Source organism: Pleuronectes platessa (assembly GCF_947347685.1).
Source record: "Pleuronectes platessa chromosome 2 unlocalized genomic scaffold, fPlePla1.1 SUPER_2_unloc_1, whole genome shotgun sequence".
Taxonomy (NCBI): domain Eukaryota; kingdom Metazoa; phylum Chordata; class Actinopteri; order Pleuronectiformes; family Pleuronectidae; genus Pleuronectes; species Pleuronectes platessa.
The window spans coordinates 33472-58204 of NW_026518866.1; the positions used below are offsets into that span (position 1 = coordinate 33472).

The following is a 24733-nucleotide window of genomic DNA, read 5'->3' on the forward strand; positions in this document are numbered from 1 at the left end:
CAGAGGTCAGGACCACAGACTGAGAGCAGAGTCTCCAGGGTCCAGCTGTCTGTCTCTGAAGAGTGACTGGTCCATGAAACATCCTCCACTCTTCAGTAATGAACCTGGACCCTCACACACAGAGTAAGAGACTGTTTCTACTGGGACCTGCTCTGAAGAGGATCTAGTTTCCTCTAGTGTGGCCCCTGCATTAGGACACAGCTTCATTGAAGTTGGTGACTAATCTCTCAGAATCACTCAAAGAGCTCAGACCTCCACCAAGAACCAACACGCTCCTTATGAAACCACTTTGAAATCCACTAGAGACTCATTCTGATTTGGATCTGCACCAAATTCCACACACTGGTAAACATCAGTCCTCTGAACATGTCTGTGACAGAGGAACCCCCCCCCCCCCCCCCCATCTGGTTCACAGACCACAACCTTCCATCTAGTTTACTGGTAATCTGTCGTTTTTTATAATCCCACTAACGAACCAACCAACACACAAACATACTGGGTGAACACAAAACCTCCTTGACAGAAGTGATGACAACCTGTGACTGTGACATGTGAGTTATCAGGACATGTCTTCACAGGGAGAGGAAGAGGAGTCATGTTTCTGAGGAGGAGCAGTCGTCCTGCTGTGCTTCGTGTCAGGACGTCCTGAAGGATCCAGTCTCCACCAGCTGTGGACACTGGTTCTGCAGACAGTGCATCACCTCATACTGGGACCAGTCTGGTTCTTCAGGAGACTCCTCCTGTCCCCAGTGTGGAAAAAGATCCAGAACAGGAGCTGGAGGTCAGACAGCCGGTCAGAGCAGCACTGTACATGTGTCTGCTGATGTCTTCACTTCTGACATCAGCACATGTGGTTTTATTTTGTTCCTTCATACAGCATCAACATTTAACATCGTTAGAAAAGCACAAAGTTAAAAAGCTTTTATTTTCTGTAGTTTTTCTGTATCTGATGAAAACAATCAGCAGATTCTCAGATTCTCTGTCTCTCACATTGTTTCTTGTCTTTCAGCAGATCGTGGTCTGCAGGAGGTTTCAGATGAACATAAGCTCAGTGTGAGGAGGAGATGTGAACATGTGACTGAAGGAAGTGATGAAACAGGAAGTAGAACCCTCCTCAACAGGATCTACACTGAGCTCTTTATCACAGAGGGACAGAGTGAAGAGGTTAATACTCAACATGAGGTGAGGCAGCTTGAGACGGCTTCCAAGATGAAGATCCTCCAGGACACTCCCATCAAGGTCCACGACATCTTTAAAGCCTCCACTGACCAGCAGAGCAGCATCAGAGTCGTCCTGACCAACGGAGTCGCTGGCGTTGGAAAAACCTTCTCGGTGCAGAAGTTCACTCTGGACTGGGCAGAGGGTTTAGAGAACCAGGATGTGGGTCTGCTGGCTGTGCTTTCGTTCAGGGAGCTGAACCTGGTGAAGGACCAGCAGCACAGTCTCCTCACGCTGCTCCATGTTTTCCATCCAGCGTTACAGAAGCTCACTGCAGAGACGCTCGCTGTCTGTAAACCTTTGTTCATCTTTGACGGCCTGGATGAAAGCAGACCTTCTCTGGACTTCAACCACAGGGAGCTTGTGTCTGAGGTCACACAGAGGTCATCAGTCAACGTGCTGCTGACAAACCTCATCCGGGGGAATCTGCTTCCCTCGGCTCTCGTCTGGATAACCTCTAGACCTGCGGCGGCCAATCAGATCCCTCCTGCATGTGTTGACAGGGTCACAGAAGTACGAGGCTTCACTGAGGCCCAGAAGGAGGAGTACTTCAGGAGGAGATTCAGTGATGAGGAGCTGTGCAGCAGAATCATCTCACACATCAAGACATCCAGGAGCCTCCACATCATGTGTCAAATCCCAGTCTTCTGCTGGATCAGTGCTACAGTTCTGGAGCACATGTTGAGCACAGACCAGAGAGGAGAGCTGCCCAAGACCCTGACTGACCTGTACTCACACTTCCTGCTGGTTCAGACAAAGAGGAAGAACAACAAGTACGGTGAGGGACATGAGACGAGTCCACAGCAGCTGACGGAGGCTGACAGGGACGTTCTCCTGAAGCTGGGGAGGCTGGCACTTAAACATCTGGAGGAAGGAAACATCATGTTCTACCAAGAAGACCTGGAGCGGTGTGGTCTTAATGTCACAGAGGCCTCGGTGTACTCAGGAGTTTGTACTGAGATCTTCAGAAGAGAGTGTGTGATCTTCCAGAAATCAGTCTACTGCTTTGTTCATCTGAGCGTTCAGGAGTTTCTGGCTGCAGTCTACATGTTCCACTGTTACACCAAGAGGAACAGAAGAACTCAACAAGTTCTTGGGAATGCGTAAGAAAACAGACAGTACCTTCTCCCTGGATGACCTCCTGAAGAGAACCATGAAGAAATCCCTCACCAGTACAAATGGTCATCTGGACCTGTTTGTTCGCTTCCTTCACGGCCTCAGTCTGGAGTCCAACCAGAGAGTCTTAGGAGGCCTGCTGGGTCGGACAGAGAACAATCCAGAGATCATCCAGAGAGTCATCAACAACCTGAAGGAGATGAGGAGTGATAACATTTCTCCTGACAGAAGCATCAACATCTTCCACTGTCTGACTGAGATGAACGACCACTCAGTTCATCAGCAGATGAAACAGTTCCTGACGTCAGAGAACAGATCAGAGGAGAAACTCTCTGAGATCCACTGCTCAGCTCTGGCCTACATGCTGCAGATGTCAGAGGAGGTTCTGGATGAGTTGGACCTGAAGAAGTTCAACACATCAGACCAGGGTCGACTGAGACTGATCCCAGCTGTGAGGAACTGCAGGAAGGCTCGGTGAGTCCAGACATGATCAATAACATGTTCAATCAGTGTGTGTTTGTGTGTGTGTGTGTGTGTGTGTGTGTGTGTGTGTGTGTGTGTGTGTGTGTGTGTGTGTGTGTGTGTGTGTGTGTGTGTGTGTTGAAGTTATTATTTTTATGTACATATACATTCTCATTGTTCTCATGTACATTTGAGAACAATTAGATCAGATGTGGAGAGTGAAATCCAATGTGATCACTGTGCTGGAGTTTGAGGGTTCAGACAAACGACCATGTGGGGTCCATTGGAGATTATTGTATATACTGTGTATATATATATTTATATAAATAATATATTTATATATATATATGAGCAAACAGCACAGTGTGAGGAGACGATCACTGAATCAGTGTTTGGATGAGAATCACTGACGGTTCCTTTAAACTGAAGAAGCAGGAAATATAGTTTCTTCTTCTTTCTTGTGAAACCAGAGTTCCCACTCTGCGTTTGTCCTCCACCACCAACCAGTGCAGTGTCCGTCCCTCCAGGTTCCTGACATGTTGACTTCACAATAACATGAGGTCACTGTAACCTTTGACCTTTGACCTTTGACCACTGAAATCTAATCAGTTTCTCTTTGAGACAAAATGTGAAGAAATCCCCTAAAGACAGACTTGAGATATCATGTTCAAGAGGCCATGAACATGTTCTGTGACCTTGACCTTTGACCTCTGACCTTTGACCACCTGAATCTAATGAGTTCCTCTGTTAGTCTGAATGAACGCTTGAACCAAATCTGAAAGGATTCTCTTGAGGAGTTTTTAACAAAGAGGGGATTTACCAGGGTGACGGTCACATGATCACGTTTTGTATGAATGTTGTGTTTTCTGATTTAATTCTCACAGATTTGATATTTTCTTTAATTACAGATTCAGTGGTTGTGGACTCTCAGAGACTCACTGTGAAGTCGTGGCCTCAGCTCTGAAGTCAGACCCCTCACATCTGAGAGAACTGGATCTGAGTCACAACCCCCTGAAGGGTTCAGGAGTGAAGCTGCTGTGTTCTGGACTGGAGAGTCCAAACTGTCGACTGGAGACTCTGAGGTCCTTAAATCCTTCTTCACTTTTCAAGATTCAAGATTCAAGATTCAAGATTTTTTATTATCAAATGCACAACAATAACAATAAGCAGTCGCTGGCAGTGAAATGCTTGAGTCACAGGCTCTCTTCTGGCAATGCTCAAGTAATTACTAAAAAATAATAAAATAAAAATAAAATTGAAATAGTATAAAATAGAATAAAATAGAATATCAAAATTTAAAATAGAAAATAAAGTATACATATCTAAATATATATAAAAACAGCTGAAGAGATAATAAAACAACAATAGTGCAATTTATGCAATGGTGCAAGTATGCAAATATGTCACGGTGCTGGTTTGGTGGAGTTATTGCAGTTCAGAGGAGTTTAAAAGTCTTATGTCCTGGGGGATGAAACTGTCTCTGAGCCTGGTGGTGCCGGCCCGGATGCTGCGGTACCGTTTGCCAGAGGGCAGCAGGCAAAAATGTTTATGGCTGGGATGAAAGGGGTCTTTAATGATCCGGCTGCTCTTCTTCCTCCACCGCTGGGTGTAGAGGTCCTCTATGGATGGTAGCTCCGTCCTGGTGAAGTGCTGGTTAGACTGCACCACCCTCTGTAGAGCCTCACGGTTCAGGGCGGTGCAGCAGCCAGTCAGGATGCTCTCTGTGGTGCATCTGTAGAAGTTGCAGAGAATCCTGGAGTCCATGTGGAGCTTCCGCAGCCTGTGGAGGAAGAAGAGTCGCTGCCTGAACGTCTTCCTGATGGAGTCTGTGTGATGGGTCCAGGTCAGTGATGTGGACCCAGAGGAACCTGAAGCTGCTGACTCGCTCCACCGTGGTCCCGTTGATGGAGGGGGGGGCGTGTTCTTCTCCTCGTCTCTTCCTGTAGTCCACGATCAGCTCCTTCGTTTTCCTGACGTTGAGATACAACAAAATATAAATACTTTTATTATTATTATTTATCACTATCATAATTTGCCAGAGTTGTCATAGTTACACAGTGAACTTTGTTTACTCCTTCGACTGACACAGCTCCAACAAAGCACGCAGCCATCTGACTGAAGAGAAGAAATACACAACACGTTGTTCGACAATGGAGACGTTAAGTTAGTTTTCCAGGTTTGCCTCGACACACATGTGTCATGTTGAAAACACACTCGACACACAAGATCATCTGTTGATTTCACACAGATAAACAACACTTGCATTAAAGAAACTGTGACAAACCAACACACCCGTTCTGTGATGAGCGGTTGTTTTCATTCTCCGATGAATGAACCTGATCATCGACAACAACGAGAACATCTTTTAAAATCCCGTCCGCTGACTTCAACCAGCAGCGACAGGAGGACACGTGAAGCTCCACACGTCCATTAGAAGCACGTTCACCAACTGGACTCATGAAAACACCGCTCGAGCTTCCTCCTTGTTGATGTGAGGGATGTTTACATGTACCTGTTGTTTGGTGTGTGTGCGTTGTAATGATCACCAGCGACAAACAGAAGCACTTTGCGTGGAGCTGGTGACGCGTGTGTGTTCTTCAATGCTCCCTGTGTCTCCTATGAAGAGGAGCATCAGATTGTGAAGCCTGGTATTAAGTTTACAGTTTATTCTGTGTTCGAACTTTCACCAGATGAACTGGAAGTTACCTCAAAGCACATCTGGTGATATACATCTGACAAATCAAAGAACGAGACATTGATCTGACGCGTGATTCAGATTTCAGTGACTCGGTGGCGTAGTGAGATCGTCATCAGGCTAGAAGCTCATAGTGCTTCAGCTCATTGTTTCGAATCCCGTTCAAGGTTTTTTTTTTTACCATTTAAATGTATATTGCGGTCTCAACGTGATGCTGACACAGACACATGAACTCGTGAAGGGTTCATGTAGGATTTTTATTTCAGCAAGACCTTCAGTAGATCACCGCACTTCACACACAGGCGCTTTGTGAAAATGACGAATCTGCCACCGGCGCTGAAAAGAGCGTCAACATCTGGAATGTCGCCAGTTGCCATGCGCGCCAGTTAAACTGGAACACCGGCTCACGACCCTCGTTTCCTTCGTCGTCGCCTCCGTGCTCCAGGTTGCCGCTCCAACCCGATGGACAGAAGTTGTTCTCTATCATATATGATGATAGGGCTCGCTTTACCGGAGTGCATGATAAAAAATAAAGTAGAACAAATAACTACAAGATAGAGAAAAAGAGAAAAAGAGCAGAGCTGTGGGAGAGCGTGAGACACAGCAGCCTTCCTCGGCGCTGTCCTCCCCTTTATCAGACTTTCTTTCTTATTGGGTCATTATTTATTTAAATTGCCTCAGTTCTGCTCTGCTCACTGTCCCTCAGTCATCTGTCACTCACCCAGCCTGTCAGTCACGTCCACCTCATCAACTCCATTCACCTGCACTCACCTGCTCCTGGTCACTAAGAAAGTGTCAGTAAATAACATGTGGACTGAGGCCGAGCACTCGTCCTCCTCAGGTTTTCAAAATAAGACACATTCTTATTGAAACACGTTGGACAGTTGATAAGTATAGAAACAAACAGGAAGTGACTGTCAGGAGCCATCCCTACTTTAAACAGTGTTTAATTACACAAACCTGCTCAGTGACCAACACACAGAGAAGAAGCTGATGAATGAAACAATGGTCCAACATGTCTGATCTGATATTTATCTTTAGGTCACAGACTGGACTGAGGTCAGCAGCATGTTGAGAGTCTGTGTTGACATGATGACGATCCACAACAACAGGAGGACACATTCTAATATTCATATTTCTTTATCCAGGTTGAAGGACTGCAGTCTGTCAGAGATCAGCTGTTCTTCTCTGGCTTCAGCTCTGAGGTCAAACCCCTCTCATCTGAGAGAACTGGATCTGAGTAACAACAACCTGAAGGAGTCAGGAGTGAAGGAGCTGTGTGGTTTTCTACAGAGTCCAACCTGTCGACTGGAGACTCTGAGGTCAGTTCACTGACTGACTTTTGTAGATCTCATATCTATAAAACAGCATTTATACACAATTTATCTAATTTAATTATAACATAATTCCTCTTCATACATAACTTGAAATCATTCATTAATTAATCTGTGACATTTTAAATTTTCAGCTACTTGTTAAAACACAGAGTTTAGTTCTGGATTTCCTAAACTGATCTGCAGGACAGAGACCGGGTCCAAATAATCTATTTGTACTGAATCAGGACTCGTTTTTAGTCCAACATGTCTGATTTCATATTTATCTTCCATGTTATGAGTCTGTGCTCACATGAATATGTGTCTGTTATTTTCACACATGAACTCAGTTTAATTTACAGTTAAGTTTTATTCTTTATCCAGGTTGATGTGGTGCAGACTGTCAGAGATCAGCTGTTCTTCTCTGGCTTCAGCTCTGAGGTCAAACCCCTCTCATCTGAGAGAACTGGATCTGAGGAACAACGACCTGCAGGACTCAGGAGTGAAGGAGCTTCTTGATCTACAGCAGAGTTCAACCTGTCGACTGGAGACTCTGAGGTCAGTAGATGGTTGGAGTCAGTCCACGCTGCTTTCATCAGTATGTTACTAAACACAGTCAGTATCACAGATCCAGGGTCTGTGCTACCAAGCAGGATTTGTGGTTATCAGGTTAACTTCAGGTTTAGTTTTTTCAGTTCTACGAAGCTCGTCCACTTCTTAACCAGGTCAATCACCATGGTAACTTCTGATGAACAGCTAACCTGCTCCAGGTTAAGTTGGAGATCAACCAGTATAGAAGCTCCGCCCACTGACCACAGTGACTCTACACTGTTGTGTGGTGCACACTCTCCTTAAAGGGACGGATAAGGGAAGTTTAAATCAACGTCTGGTTTGTTCAGTTGATCTCTAACTCACCCAGAACATCTCAATGTCTCCAGACTCATCCTGTCCCCAAAACACCAGATGACCTCAGCTTCCTGGAGACAGGTCCATGTGTGTGTCCTCAGAGACAGTGAGACAGTGTGTGTCCTTAGAGACAGTGAGACAGTGTGTCCTCAGAGTCAGTGTGTGTCCTCAGAGACAGTGAGACAGTGTGTGTCCTCAGAGACAGTGTGTGTCCTCAGAGACAGTGAGACAGTGTGTGTCCTCAGAGACAGTGAGACAGTGTGTGTCCTCAGAGACAGTGAGACAGTGTGTGTCCTCAGAGACAGTGAGACAGTGTGTGTCTTCTTGTCTTCCACTCGTCTTGTTAGTAAACAACAGATTCAGATCTCGTGGTCTCGAGTTATTTATCTCGTTCACACGTTATTATGTCGTGGTCACAATATATTTTTACCAGATGCCACCAGGGGGCGCTGTAACTTACACATTGACACGATCCAGATGTTCTTCCTGCATTTAGCAGCTGTGACTGAGTTTCTTTTATTCTGGATCATGTGTTTGTTCTCCTCTGATTTTTATTATAGAACAGTTTGATCCTGGTTGTGAAATATGAGGCTCTGCTGTCAGTCAAACTGTGCATGTCTGTGATTGGTCATCCACAGTAAACCCCGCCCCTTTTATGTGCACGCTCAGATCTCGTTGAGGAAACCCTGAGTTAACTTAACGAGTTGATAACCAGCGTCATGTGACCACTCAGCCTGACTGTGTCTGTCAGGTTCAGTTGAGCTGATCTCAGAAAGATCTCCTGGACATGTTGAAGTGTCTTCATAGTTCAGGCCTCAGTGTTTCCTCAGTGAAGCTGTGAGAGGACAATGAGGACAGACGTCAGGATTGGACAGAGACACAGAGAGACAACAGTCGGCCAATCAGACGAGCCACAAGCTGCTTGGGATCATGTGACTGAGTTGACGTGAAGACGACAGTTGTTGTTGTTTTCATGTGAACAGGAAGTGAAGCTGGACCACAGCTGACAGCCTCACACGAGGGACAGAGACGGTGTCGTCTTCATCTGATCTGAGACAGTTTGTCCTCTCACTTCATCAGTGAAGAACTGATCAGGTGGATCTTTGTCACAGCTCTGAGATCAGTGGGACTGAAGCCTCTCCTCATCACATGGTAACCAGGAGCTCTTTATACAGAGCAGAACCTCTGCTGAGGTCCATCTGTCTCCTCTGGTCCCAGTTTGTCAGAAGCAGATGTTCATCAACACACAGTGAAACATGGCTTCACCTGTAACAGCAGTAAATCCACCTCTCAGGTGTCCACTCTGCACTTTGACATGCAGAGGACACACACTGAGCTCTTAGCGTGTTCATTCCAACACGTGAACATGAAGCAGAGAGGAAGCTGCTCCACCTCTGAACAGGACTGAAGTCCCTGCTGCTCTTTCTACTGGATGAGCTGCATCACTGACTCACAGCTGATGAAGTGAGTCTCTGTGACACTGATGTCTTCTTCTCTCAACAGGTGGGAGGGGAGGTCTTGGTGGAGCTGAGTGTGAAGAGGACAGTGTGAAGAGGACAGTGTGTGTGGACGGAGGCTGAGCTGTGTCCTGAGGATCCAGAGGCTGAAGCAGCAGCAGCTTGTGTGTAGTCTCCAATCTACACAACCCCTAATCTGCATGTGTTTGTGAGATGAAGCCGGAGCACCTGGAGAAAACACGGGGAGAACATGCAGACTCCACACAGGAAGACCCCATCTGAACCGGATTCAAACCAGCAACCTTCCTGCCCCGATTGTGTTTATTCACATGAATAATGTGTTTATTGAAATGACACAACACAAGCAGAATATATAAACCCTCTATAAAGAGTCACATACAGTGTGTTTAAGTTTGTCTTATTATTGTCCACCTTTGTCCCTCAGTGTGTCTCCATGTGTGTAGAACCACATTCTGTGTTTATGTTTGTTTATGATCTTAAAGTTCCTGGATTCACGTCACAAATTGATTTAGTTCAACACAAAGTTCAACACATTGAAATCACTTTGAGTTTAAAATCTGAGTTTTGTCTTTGACACAAAAGATCAAAACTCTGGACTTAAAAATGGGACGTTTTCATTTCTGCATCAGGTGCAGAGCGGTGGTGGCTTTTCTACTTTTGACCCACAGGTGGCGCTGCAGTATAACAGCAGCACATCCCAGTCAAAGCCTTTATATTCAGTCTATGAGTCAAACACATGGATCATTTCCTCTGTGACAAACCAGATGTAACGAGAAGAAAAACATCTCAGAGAGAAAAGTTCTGTTTCTACTTGTCTCTGCTTTAATGCTCAATAAACATCCTTCCACCGACTTCACTGGAATCATGACTCAGCTTTTCTTTCCTCTTCAAACAAACTGGTGGAAACATCTCGTCCTTGGTGCAGGTAAAAGAACAAAATCACCAGTTTGACATAATGGAAACCAGCAGAAGAAAAGTGAATGAGACATTTACAGAATGAAGAAGAGTCGATGAAGAGCAGAGCATCTTTAAGTCTCTGAGGAAACTGTTTCATAAACATTTTACCATATTTAATAGAAAACTGACCCAAGGACGTTTTATACAAACGTAGATGAAGATTCTTGTTGTACGTTCTCGACCACCACCTCAGAACAACCACCAGGGGGAGACTGTTGGAGAAACAAAACCTTTTGGTTTCCTCTGTTCCTAATCCTAACCCTAACCTTTGACCTTATTTAGGTTAAAGTGATCAGAACATGCTGTTTACTTGTCAGTGTCTTATTCAGACTAATGTCTTCATCTGGTTAATATCAGACTATTGGTTCCATGTGAACGTGTCGAGTGCCTTGCCCAAGGAGCCGGAGTTGAACCACCAACCTCCAGGTTAATAGATGACAGGCCTCAGTCTCTTGGGAGGGAGTTTTCAATTGTTGTCTTGAAACTACTGGAAGTGTGTGTAGTTTGATACAGACAGTATTTCATACTGAGAGCAGGCAACAAGGAAATATCATAAGACCTTAAAAAGGTGGAATCTATAAACCCTGTGGGGGGGGACACAGCTGTGAAAGATTTCACTCTTTTAATGTCGTCTGTGCTTTATTACAATGATTCACCAGAAGATATAAAAAGTAAAGTTAGTAGAAAATATACAAAAACATAACAGGTGTTCAAATATAAAGGAGAATACATTTATGGTCGTATTTGTTTTATTCAACATTGCAAGAGTTAGAAAATCGACTGTTGTCATATGAATTAATTAATAATGAATTAACACGAACGGTTCCCAATAACTGACTGATTTCAGTTCATTATTCCACAAACATGTGGAGACTGTTGTTGGATGAAATGTAGAAAGTGCAGAGTGAAGAAAAGAATGATTTTACGTAAGAAAGGTCGTTTATTCAGAGTAAAATACTGATTATAATAATATGAACACCTCAATCAACACCAGACCACAGCTCCAGTGAAACTTTACACTTCCCTTTGTTTCAACACTTCTCACTACGAAGCCCGACAGGAGTTAAAAATGACTTTTCTACCTGGAAAACAAGAAACCATGACGTGTGACAAATGGGAGTGGTAACAACACCCCCCCCCTCCCCCCTCCCCCACCCGACTTCTTTAATCTCTAGTCTACTGTTGGTAAAAAAAATGTTATAAATACATCATATTTAACAAAGCGTAGAAAACAGATCAAGTATAAATAGGGAACTAACAGAAACAGATGGAGGGTTGGTGACTGTTGAAAACTGCTGCTCATGGTTTTCTCTTTATGTTTATATCTAATATCTACATCGATTACATCCAGTTCACAAAGACACCAACACGTCTATGCTCCTGTTTGTATCTGATGATGTACGAGTAGATGTCTGGAGGATTTCTCTGATTGTTGGATGACACATGGAAACTGTAGGTTGTCACAAATATGCATTTAAATCAACACTATGCAACTTTTCTAGCTGAAAGCAGCAGCTTGGTGAAAGTGAGTCTGATGTGTGAGTGTGAACAAGAGAAAGTTTCCTCCTTCTCTCCCTGAGCGTCTGTTCTCTGTGACTCTGCTGAGTGGGTTCCATCTCCTGAGAGAACAACTGACTGAGAGTCACAGACACAACCAGCTGCAGCTGAAGAGTGGAGCTGAACTGAGATCAGTTACAAACACTCTGAAGTTATTAACAACCAGAGTTTATCTCCAAGATTCAGCAGGAAACTGTGAAACATGAAGATTTGTTACAGCTGCAGCTCTTCAGGTTCAGGAAGCAGAGGATCATGGGTAATATTTCAGGTCAGTGAGTGGGACACGCGTCATCGCTCGAACACAGAGCCAAACAGAGTCAATCACCACATGTGGCCGCAGGGGGCGCTGTTGGTCAATAAAAGTTGCACAGTGTTGCTAATATTCATCTATTTTCTACAAACGTTTATTTTGAATCGTAGATTGTTGTCGCTGTTGTCTTTTAAAGGCAATAAGTAAACAAATGATTTATTTTTTACATCTTTACCAGAGAAGTGAATCCTAATCACAAGCTGTCAGATAAATGTGGTCCTCATCAAGGTGAAGATCAGCAGATCTACTGAAGGCCCCCAAGGCTTCGTGGAAACACTGGATGGTCCATTGATTAGAAGGGATTTCTGATTCCTGCTCTAAAGGATCTCTCCAAGATGTGCCCTCCTCTTCCTCCTCTTCCTCACTCTGTCCTTCTTCCTCTGTGGCGTCCTGGTCACTTCCTGGTGAGAAGCTGGTTCTCCAGCTGCTCCAGACGAGCAGTCATCCCAGCCAGTGGGCAGTTGATTAAGGAATAACAAACACACACATGAGTAGTTTCTGAACATCTCACAGAATAATTCACACTCATCTCTGACGTCGAGTCAAAGAAACATCATCTAACTGGTTTATATGGATCCAGTTCCTGACACGTTCGATACCAGTTGGATGAATTTCTCTGTTTCCTGATTTGTATTCATCTCCATTGAATCTGTTTTTCAATGGACAGTGTAAAACATTAATATCTGGTGTTTCTCTTCTTCCTTCTGAACGAGCACCACTCAGGTGCCTCCATGTCCTGAGCTTCTCCTTCACACCTCCTTCACTCTGATGGAGCAGCTGCTGGGGACAACAGGCAGCGTTTTGAAAACATCACATGAGAAGATTCTTTTAGTTTCACATGGTCACAAACCTCAGTTCACTGTCTAACATCAGAGCAGCTGTTTGTTTCCAGATGTGTTTGAAAGGATATGTTTCTGTGTGAGCTGCTCCAGGCTGCTCATGGTGGCCTGCTGGAACTCCACCAGACTCTCACAGGCACACGGGTCCTTCACCTCGATCTCCCCCTGACTCTCCTCTGCACACACACGTCAGCACCATCATCCACATGGACGCACATGTCACCGTGTGGTCACCGCTTCTAGTTTCACTTCATGATGCCGTCGTGAGTCACTTCAACTGTTTGACTTTCACTTCACCACATCTGTCTCCATGCTGCAGTGATTGGTCACTGATCAGGAAACACTGCTGCAGTTTAAACTTGTGTTTCAGGAGTAAATCATGATTTAGCCTGAATGTTCCTGGGACCAACTGAAAAGTTAAATACTTGAAAACAAAGTTAAAAACGTCTGAGTTGCTCTTCTCTTGTTTACATGTGGAATAAGGTTCATCTATGAATCTATAGTTAATCTCCCAACTGTCATGTCGCACCTTGGCCAGTAGATGGAGCAAAACAACAAGATATTAAATTACCCTGCCGGCATTCTCTTCTTCTTCTCTGGGAATGGTTTCACGTTTGAATTTTAAAAAGAGTATTTAGTTTTTACATGTTTGAGTAAAATAGTTGAGTATGAAAAGTTGAGCTGATCCATTCAGACTTTTGCCAAATTAAGACTCTTATCACAAAGAAATGTAATTGAGATTTGATATTTGACAGTTTAACCAATAACTTCTTACTCACAGATATAAACACATTTACAGCGCTCGAATAGAGGATTTAAAATTAAGTAAAACATAAAAATAAATGCAAATCTTTTCTGAATTGTTAATTCTATAAAATAAAATATTTTATTATTGGCCAACAGATAATAAGTGTGTGGTGTTGTGTGTTGTGTTTGTCGTGTGGCTCCTGCACATTGTGAAGACGCAGCGTCCTCAGTGGAGGATTGTACCTGGACAGACGTTCAGCTTGAGGTTCTCAGCGATGGTGCTGATGGCCGTGAAGTCGCTGGTGTAATAGAAATGTTTCTCCACGGGTTCGGACGCGATCTCACGAAGCTCCTCCTCCACAGCTTTCCCCACGCCCACAGCGTACATGGTGATGCCTGCGTACGTGCACACAGAGACCGTTCATCTGCAGCCACTCATCAACTGACAGGTCCAGAGAACAGACCGTTCATCTGCAGCCACTCATCAACTGACAGGTCCAGAGAACAGACCGTTCATCTGCAGCCACTCATCAACTGACAGGTCCAGAGAACAGACCGTTCATCTGCAGCCACTCATCAACTGACAGGTCCAGAGAACAGACCGTTCATCTGCAGCCACTCATCAACTGACAGGTCCAGAGAACAGACCGTTCATCTGCAGCCACTCATCAACTGACAGGTCCAGAGAACAGACCGTTCATCTGCAGCCACTCATCAACTGACAGGTCCAGAGAACAGACCGTTCATCTGCAGCCACTCATCAACTGACAGGTCCAGAGAACAGACCGTAGATCCTGCGTGGACCCTCTCACCGCTCGAGTCTTACCAGCTTCTTTGGGCATCTTGGCGAACTCGGTGATGTCGTCCTGGGAGCGTCCGTCTGTGAAGACCAGTCCGATGCGGGGGATGTTGCGGCTGGCGGGACGAGCGCCCTCGGCCTCGGAGAAACTGTTCTCCAGCATGTGCTTCAGGGCCAGACCCGTCATCGTCCCTTTCTCCATGTACTCAACCTACACAGACACAGAGATGAGTGGACAGGTTCTTGTTAGTCTCAACCCACCGGGACGTCCCCCGCTGAAACCTGAAGTAACCATATTTGGGGGGAGCAGGGGGCGGAGCTCCAGGTCCACACTGGCTCCTCCTTCTGGACCTGCAGTCTACAGGTCTATGACTCTAACTGAAGTCAGGGACGTCCTGAGCAGAAGGTTCTCTTTGTATTCACCTGTTGGCGGCTCGTGAAATAAAATGTAGTGTGGACTGAGAGTTGTGTTAAAACTTTGATCTGAACTGTGTAATGATAATTCAAATGATCACACTGTCTTCACGTGGCTCCAGAATGAAAGGTGGTTCTCAGGAGGCTTTTTAATACTTTCTCCACACGGAGTCTGACATGAAAACATTAAAGTGAAGATAACAAACACAGGTTCACCTTCATCACTGCAGCTTTGATCTCCTCAGCAGAGTGGTACATGTTGAGAGGAAACTCTGTCCTGACCCGGCTGGAGTACTGGACCAGACCCACTCTGGTGCCGTGAGTGGACACGTCCAGGGAGTCCACCACCTGAGACACAGGAGGAGGGGGGGGGAGGGGGGGGGGGGGAGAAGAGGAGGAGGTTAGGGATATTCACCTGACACACACACACACACACACTGTCCTGCAGGCAGTGGCTGGTGGCTCTAATCTAAGTGGACAGAAGGAGACACTGGAGACGGAGACAGAGGACACTTCCATGTTGCTCCTCTGGAGACAGAACTTGGTGAATACAGGTTGAAGTTTGTTGCTGAACTCTCAGGTTGATCCACTTCCTGTCAGTCACAGTTCCACCTCGTCGTCGCTCCAACAAAACAAAGTGTGTAACACACGATGATGTCATCACACTGCTCATTGTCAACGTGAAGAAGAACCGAACCTGGTTGACGAACTTTTTGACCAGCTCAAAGTTCTGAGGGCGGACGCTCTTGGAGCCGTCGATCAGAAGCACCAGGTCGATGTTGGCCGACTTGCAGGCTGAAGGAGAAAGAGACGGAGACTTTGCTTCAGCTCCAGGGAAACTTGAAGGAAACACTTTGTTCTATTATGAGAAAAAGTCCTGTCGTCTGTTAAATGAGGAAAATGAACGACCATAATACTCCATCATAGAAAAGCCTCTGTTACATACATGCTGCTGCCATCCAGCCTGATGAGTAAACTGTCATCCAACTTAATTCTGTTGGTAAACGTTCAGGCCTGATGTCAACTTCCATTCTATCAAGCTCTAACTTCTTTTGGTGGCATGTGTAGTTTGTAATGTGTGTGTGTGTGTGGTGGGTCTTTCCCAGTGATCAGTGTCCCTGCATCTGTCTCCTGCAGGACCCACAGGACCCCCCCCCCCCGGGCTGGGACAGACTCCATCCCTCCCTCATGCTGCAGGTGATGGAGACGGAGTGGACTCACTGCCGCAGCTCTTGCCGTCCTCCTGCAGCAGCTGCTCCTCTGGACACACACAGTAGAAGGATCCAGGAGTGTTGACACACAGGTGCTCACAGCCGTGCTGCACGCTGCTGCACAGGTCCATGTCTGCACACACACAGTTCCACAACACAAAGTTACACCTGCACAGACACACACTATGTACACACTCAGGAGTATTGTGTTACTGTGTTCACTGACTTGTGCAGGTCTTCTTGTCCTTGTTGAGTTTGAATCCTTTGTTGCAGTCGCAGGTGAAGGTGCCGGGTGCACTAATGCAGATCTGTTCACAGTCGTGTTTCCCCTCAGCACACAGGTCAATGGCTAAATGACACACACACACACACACACACACACACACACACACACACACACACACACACACACACACACACACACACACACACACACACACACACACACACAGCTTGTTATTTGCTGTTGTAATTACTTGTTAAAGGTTCTTGTTTGTTGTGAAAGTTGAACTGAAATGTGTGTTTTTGTTTGTTTCTGTGTCTTCAAGCATCAAATGCAAAAACCAAAACAATATATACATATATAATAAATATATTGAGTTTATTTTAAAGTTATTTCACTAGAACAAACAAAGAGAAGAAGTAATCTGATGACCAGAGACTCAGCTGCACTTTAATTGATCAGTTTTTTTTAATTTAAAACAGAAAGTCACTGAGTCGTTTACCAGCCGAGCTCAACATCACTTCTCTTCCACTTGAGAAGAAGGATACAGGGGGAAGAGTGAGTCATGTGACCGAGTGTGTGTTTGTTGGTGTGTGTGTGTGTGTGTGTAGAGGTGTGTGCATGCGTGTGAGGGCCTGACTGACGTGTGCAGGTCTTCTTGTCCTCGTTGAGTGTGTGTCCTTCTCTGCAGTCACAGCTGAAGACGCCCGGGGCGCTGACACAGATCTGTTCACAGTCGTGTTTCCCCTCAGCGCACAGGTCAATGGCTAAATGACACACACACACAGACACACACACACAATGAGTTAAAGTGAGTGTGAGTGTGTGTGTGTGTGTGTGGTTTGAAGACATTGTTCATTTTACACTTTGATCAGAGCCTGTCCACTTCTTTTTAATGCTGTTGTAGTTGAATCGAAGTGAATGGAGCTAAAATAATTACTTACAGCTAAACAAAAATACTTTTAATATATTATATTAATGATAATTAATACTAATATAATAACCCTTTGTTTTTCTTAAAGTAGGTGGAGTCAGCAGCTGATAACTGGTCATCATCACCTTTAATTCCTCGCTCACACAGAAACCAGCTCTGGTGAATCACATCACAAATACAAAACCTGCAAATGAACAATATCTGTGAAATGATTAACTGATCAATCTCTCCTGCGTCTCATTCATAACCTCTGAATGATCCTTTTCAATCAACTGTAAGATGGAAACCAGTGGACCCAGCAGGAAGGCCACAGTCCATTCTCCAGGAGGCTTCAGTTCACACAGTGGTGCTGTGGTATTTGTGTTAAATAGACGACACGATTACATGTTGTGTTGCTGCTGCTTTGAAGGTTTGTACGGCTTCATTTCCACAGGTTGTAAATCCTCCTCATCTCTTTTCTGTCAGGAAGAAGTTAAACTGCAGCTGTTGCTGTGCAGCTGAGGCTGAGGCGTCATGAATGTGTGCAGACATGTTGGCTGCGTGTGTGTTCTCATGCACACAACATGCGTGTTTGTGGGGACAGGATGCAGACATGAGAGAGTGAGGCTGTGGACATGCTCTTGATGTGCGGAGCCGGAGGACGAGAGATCACCAACATGTTCCTGAACTGGTGGAACTGGCAGATTGAGTCGTGAACTGGTGGAACTGGCAGATTGAGTCGTGAACTGGTGGAAATGGCAGATTGAGTCGTGAACTGGTGGAACTGGCAGATTGAGTCGTGAACTGGTGGAACTGGCAGATTGAGTCGTGAACTGGTGGCGAAGACGACACACAACAAAGTCAAAGGTTCATTTTCTAGTGAAGTGAGAGAAGCAGGCGGTGACACGTGGTGGTTTCATGTCACGAGGGTCATTTCCTGTGAACGCACAACGAGCATGTTGGATTTGGAACCACACTGTTGTGTTGAACCTCGTGCACGGCTGTGAGTTCCCTGTGCACACACTGACTGACGGTTAACAGCCAATGACTTTGTAAACAAGACGGCTCCCAGAAATGAAGCCAAAACATCTGGATCGCCCCCTGGTGTCTGGCTGCAGTATGGGTCATAAATGCCTCCTCCTCCATGTTCGCAGATGGGACATGGACCAAACTAAAAACATCAGAGTAGACGTCAAATGTTTGTAAAGATGTTTCTGTCGCTTCAGGTTCTTATCACACTGATGTTTGTTCAAGTGATTCGGATCAGTAGGTTTCCTGATTGGTCGAGAGCCTGTTTCTGAGTATCTCTAGTTTTTGTACAGAGGGAGGAAGTGGAAACACTTTCTAATCACATTCCCACAAACCTTCAGGGAGCATAGAACTGAGCAGGTAGATCTTCCTACATCACATCAGCAGTAGATCTTTAAATGAGCTGCTGCACGTCCCACAGAGTTCAGCCTCAGTGGTTGTGTTTGGTGGATTCTACTCATTCAGATCTGACCCTCGTCTCCATGAGACCGTTGTGTCCTCACCTGCCTTCACTAGCGCTCTGTGATGTCTGGTGCTTGCTCTACTCACCCTGGCAGGTCTTGCCGTCGTCCAGCAGCCTGTAGCCCTCGTGACAGCGGCAGTGATAGCCGTTGAGCACACTCACACACTCGTGATCACAACTGTGGTTCCCAAACGAACAGAAGTCGATCACTGAGGGGGGGAAAGCAGCGGGGGCGTAAGCAGCAGAGCGAACAGCGGCACGACAAAGTGTGTGAGTTTGTGTCTATGCTCCTTGTTCCTCTCACAACTGATCCCACCCCCGACAAGTCACTGAATAAAACTCCTTCTGTTCGGCTCCATGAGGATGTGACAGCACGTCAGATCATCCAGGTTTTCACAGGTAGCAGGTAAACGTGTGTGACTGATTCTTTCATTGTGAGAAGGAACATAGCACAAACTCCCACTCAGCTTCATGAAGCAGCAGAGAAACCAGCAGCTTGAGAAGATCAGAATCTGTTTCAGCATGAGTGAACATGACGTGAACACAGTGAGTTTGACAAGCGCTGTTGTTTACCTCCGACAGGACGGGTGTGTTTGTGTATCTGTTTGCTTGTCGGCAGGAAAATACTAAAGTGAGTGGGAACCAGTCTTGGTGCAGAAGAAACCAGTTCATCATGGGGCCTCCAAAGGAACTTTCACTTTCCTCAAATGTGTGAGATAATTCAACATTCTGGTCGAGACTTGATTTTATTGTGTTAAAATGTGTGTGCGTAGATTAAGACAGATTATAAGACTGGGCCGATATACAGGATCGTCTGTGGCTCTACTGACATTCTAGTTAGAATGTTGAGTCTTTATCCATTTGAAATATTATTAAATGTATTTCAGCGTCTACATGTGTGTCTGCGCTTTCTGCCTTTGTGTGTGTGTGTGTGTGTGTGTGTGTGTGTGTTACTCACTTGAGCAGGTCCTCTTGTCGTCGTTCAGTGTGAATCCTTTGTTGCAGTCGCAGGTGAAGGAACCAGGGGAGCTGATGCAGATCTGTTCACAGTTGTGTTTCCCCACAGCGCACAGGTCGATGGCTGAAACACACAAACACACACACACACACGTCGAGAGGATAATTATCATTAAATGTGCGTTAAATAAAACGCCCATCTACAAACCAATCAGAGTCAAGTATAGGTAGACTCCGCCCACGTCGGTGATGACGACAGGAAGTACGTATGTCAGGAAAAATTCTTTAGTCCCTAAATTACAACATGAAACTAAAACTAACAAAACTTTGTACATTTGTGTGTATGTGTGTGTGTGTGTGTGTCTCACCTGCACACGTCTTCCCGTCGGCCTTCAGTGTGTATCCAGGCAGACACACACAGTGGTAGGAGCCTGGTGAACTCTCACAGACGTGTTCACAGCCGTGATCTGACTCCAGACACAGATCAACACCTGCAGCAGAGACCAGGAGCTCAGATCCAGGATCAGAGGGAAATCATATGTCCCCCCTGGTTTATATAAACCCTAACCCCAACTTCATGTGTGTACTTATCAGGAAGTCCTCATCTCATAGGTTCAAAGTGGTTCATGAGCTCTACCCTCATTAGAGTTTAATTATTTGGAATCTGAAGGTCGATGGTTTTACTCCAGTAAAGTGAAGATCACACTCAACTTAAAGTTTGTTCTTTTCAATCGATGGAGATGTTGTTTCATTTCCCTGCAGTCTTACCACAGAGCTTGTCCTGGAACTGGAGTCCGAACTGGTGGATCAGGTCGAAGGACTCCACCAGGAAGACGTGGTCCTCAAACGGCGGGGACGCCATGGCCCTCAGTGATGTCATGTCGGCCCTGGCCACGCCCACAGCGTAGATCTCGATGCCTTTCTCTCTGGCCTCCGCCGCCACCTCGGCCACGCGGTCCTGAGGACGTCCATCGGTCACGATCACGACCACGTTGGGGACCTGAGGGGAAGAGAACCTCCGGGTCAGAGCTGAGCTGAGTTCAACTCACAGATGAATAAAGACATGGGGCCGATCGGTACCTTGGGCCTGTCCCCCTCCTCCGCGATGAAGGCTGCGTTCATCACGTACTTGATGGCGAGGCCCGTCATGGTGCCTTGGGCGAGGGGCACGATGTCATTGATGTTCTTCACCATCGTGTCCAGCTTGATGTGCGTCTTCAGGGAGAACTCACTGCGGACCTGCAGACCAGAGTGAGAGTCCACAGACGGAATGAGAGGCCACTCGAATTGACCAACATCACGTAATAAAGAGAAATGACAGAAAAACAAAGTGGTTTGAAGATTCCTCTGACATCAAACGGACGTTTTGTAAGAAAACAGCATCTTAAAAAGTCCAGAAAGTCAATAATCTGAGTTTTCTACTTCACTTTACCTTCATTTACAGGGAAGTGCAAGTAAGTCTGAGTCTGAAAATCCTTCATATCTGTGACGTAATGAAACTTGTAGAAACCCTGGAAAAGTGTTTTTGTAACCGGGCATTTTTTAATCGGCTCTAAACAAAAACTGTAAAATCCAAGAAGTCTTTGACTTTTGAATAACTTTATTTAAGTTACATTGTCAAAAGAAATCCTTCATTATTCAAAATTATGTGTAACAGAAAATGTTAAAAATATTCCAGGCACACATACATCATACACCACAGATAAAATTACCAGATGTTTTGTTAAAATGTTAAAACCAGAGACTGGTTGTCCCCCAGTGAGCAAAGGACCTGTCCCCCCCCCCCCCCCCCCCCCCCCCCACAGCCCTGAAACCCTCCAGATTGTCCGTAAGTGTAAAATACGCATGTTCAACTCTCAGCCTAGCTGCCACCAAACCCCTCAGGCAGAGCAGTGGATCTGTCCAGCCTCCCCCCGCCATTTAGTTTTTTCGACTAATCCAGATTGCTATCTTGGCATTAGCAAAAATAAAATTCATTAAAACCATAGTATGTTTTTTCCTTGCAACGTACTTTGGTCCAAAAACAAAGAGTGGCAGCGAGAAGGCCTCTCCTAAACCCCCCACCCACTCCTGTAGCTGTTTAAAAGTGTCAGCTAACCTGGGACACGACACTACTAAGTGCTCCAGGGTCTCTGGCAGCGAGCAGAAAGGACACCCCCCCTCAGTGCTTGGGTCCAGGTGAGCTCTGTATCTGTTTGTAGCTAGAGCTCCATGTATAATTCTCCACTGGATGTCTGCCATCCGTCTCTCCACAGGAGGTTTATACAGGACCCGCCAGCTGCCACTAGGGGAATAATCTGAGCCAAAAACCTCCGTCCACCTCGACTCCCTGACTCCTTCAAGAGAGCGACAGTTCAGGACCTTCACACAGCTGCAGTAGAGCTGTTTCCCTGCAGAGGGGTTGAAAGGGCCCAGTGCTGGAGTCCTGAGGGTTAGCAGTCGGCCGCTCTCTTCTCTCCACTCCTCCACTGCAGGACTCACATTCAGGACAGGAAACTGGTATTGTTCTGTTCTTGTCCACTGGTCAGCCTGGCTTTGGCTCTGGGCGAAGGTCCGAAGAGCCTGGGGCAGTGACTGCCACACCTCGTCCACGAGGCTCCGCAGCATCCTGGTAGATCTTATCCCTGTCACCGCCCCCAGCCTCTCCAGTGATGTCCGTGTCAGGTGGCCCAGCTTCCCTATCCCTGCCTCCCTGAACTTGTTTTGTACTGTCGTTGATGAGGATGTGGATGTTAGGACCAGGAAACCATTGTTGAACAGTGGCTCCTCAAAGAGCCACATCCCAGGCGTGGGGTCAGGAGGCCTCGTGAAGGTGAGAGTCCTCCAGGCATCTATCACAGAGGTATAAAACTGACTGAGCCCAGTCAGTCTGTGTAGAGGAGAGTTTAACAGGAACAGCTGTTTGTCGTACCCGAGGCCCCCGGCTCTCCAGAGCAGCAGGCGGGCCACAGCCGACCAGCACCGTGTGGATCCGTACAGCAGCCTCTGGGCGGCCTGCAGTCTGAAAGCAGCCGTCCTGGAGATGATGTCTGTCAGTCCATGGCCCCCCTCTGCCACAGGGAGGTACAGCACGGACTCCCTCACCCAGTGATGGCCCGACCAGAAGAAGTCCACCAGCAGCCTCTGTAGTTGTTGCAGGAGTCCCGGTGGAGGAGTCAGCACCTGGAGTCTGTGCCACAGGGACGCTGCAACCAGGTTCTTGACTCTCAGAGTTCTTCCCCTGTAGGACAGCTGGGGTAGCAACCATTTCCATTTAGACAACTTGAGCTGCACCTTCCCCAGCACCCCCTCCCAGTTCTGCCTCTCTATCTCTTCACTGCCTAAAAACAAACCGAGGACTTTTAACCCTTTAACTCCCCATGTCAGGTTCCCAGGGAGACGGGGTACTCTCCCTGCGTCCCACTGACCAATCACACTGGCCTCGCTCTTTTCCCAGTTCACCTTGGCGGTCGTAGCCTTTGCGTACAATGCCAGACTGCCCTCTAATTCCTGTATGTCCCCCTGATCCCGGACAAGAATGTTTACGTCATCAGCATAAGCTGATATTATTATCGGGGGGGCTGTGAGGCAGCTCTGGCAGACGCAGGCCTTTCAGCCGAGTTCTGAGGCGACACAGGAGAGGTTCGATGGCCACGCTGTAGAGCTGGCCTGAGATGGGACATCCCTGCCTGATCCCTCTTTGGACTGGTACCTGTCTGCTCAGCCCTCCCCCCACCTTCACCACACAACATGTATCATTATATAATAACTTCACCCAGGACAGAAAGTGCTCCCCGACACCAAAAGCCTGCAGTGTGGCAAACAAGAATGACCGATCGACACGATCAAAGGCTTTTTCTTGGTCGATGGAAATAATGCCAATATTAATTTTATATGTTGCACACAAATCAAAAATGTCTCTCATTAAAAACAAATTGTCCTGGATTGACCTTCCTGGTACACAATAAGATTGGTCATCATTAATAAATACTTCCATAAAAACCTTGAGTCTATTTGCTAAAACCTTAGATAAAACCTTATAGTCACTGCATAGCAGAGAGACGGGTCTCCAGTTCTTCAGCAGGGTCAGATCTCCTTTCTTCGGTAGCAGTGATATTACCGCCCGTCTGCAGGAGGCTGGAAGAAGCCCTTTAGCAAATGCCTCCTTCAGGACATCCAGCAGATCCTGTCCCATACTGTTCCAGAAATGTTTTTAAAAATCTGCTGGTAATCCATCCAACCCTGGTGACTTGCCTGCAGCCATCTGAGATACAGCAGTGGTCAGCTCCTCCAGCGTGATGTCGGCGCTCAGGATGTCTCGCTCACCTGGACTCAGCTGTGGGAGGTCCTGCAGCAGCTCGGTCACAGCTTCCCCGTCACACTCCTCTGCCCCAAACAGGTCGGTATAAAAGTCCACTGCGTGTCTCCTCATCTCGGCTGGTTCAGATGTAACATTCCCATCCGGCAGCCGGAGACCCACCATCTGCTTCCCCTGGGCCACGGATCTCTCCAGGTTAAAAAAGAACGTGGTAGGTGCATCCATGTCTTTTAATTCCTGGAACCGAGCTCGGACCAGAGCTCCTTTGGCCTTCTCCTGGAGAAAGGAGTTCAGCTGCTGCCTTTTACCTTTTAATTTCTCTGTGTTGGTAGGTACGCTCTCCAGCTCCTTAATGTCTTCCTCCAACTGCTCCATCGCTCTTTTAATGTTTCTTGTAGAGTATGCAGTGTACTGCTGGCAGAAGACCTTAATCTGACCCTTGCCGACCTCCCACCACTGACCCAGGGAGGGAAACGAGTCTTTCTTGGAACACCAGTTGGCCCAGAACAGTTTAAAATTGTCACAGAAATTTAAATCATTTAAAAGCTTAACATTAAATGCCAGAAGGATCCATGCTTTCTAGCAGGAGATAAAAGTAGCTCTACTAAAACCAAATGATGGTCTGTGAAACCAACCGGGTGGATTTGACAGTTTGTCACACGTGTGATAAAAGGAGCTGATATGTAAAATCTGTCCAGCCGGGCCCCACTGACCCTGCCATCTGTTATTTTGATCCAGGTATACTGCCTGGTGGAAGGATGTTTCCTCCTCCACACGTCCACTAGATCCGCCTCCATGACTGTCTGGCCCAGAAAAGAGGAGGACTGAG

At 46.3% G+C, this 24733-nt stretch overlaps 1 protein-coding gene across 1 annotated transcript in view; it reads left to right on the forward strand.

The window, feature by feature from the left end:
• The window catches only part of LOC128436258 (protein NLRC5-like), a 426728-nt gene that overhangs the window by 1109 nt on the left and 400886 nt on the right, over positions 1-24733 (forward strand). Inside the window, 7 exon segments of the mRNA XM_053418014.1 lie at positions 4-123; positions 579-781; positions 1010-2291; positions 2293-2808; positions 3705-3878; positions 6640-6813; positions 7189-7362. Coding sequence (XP_053273989.1) covers positions 4-123; positions 579-781; positions 1010-2291; positions 2293-2808; positions 3705-3878; positions 6640-6813; positions 7189-7362 — 2643 coding nt within the window.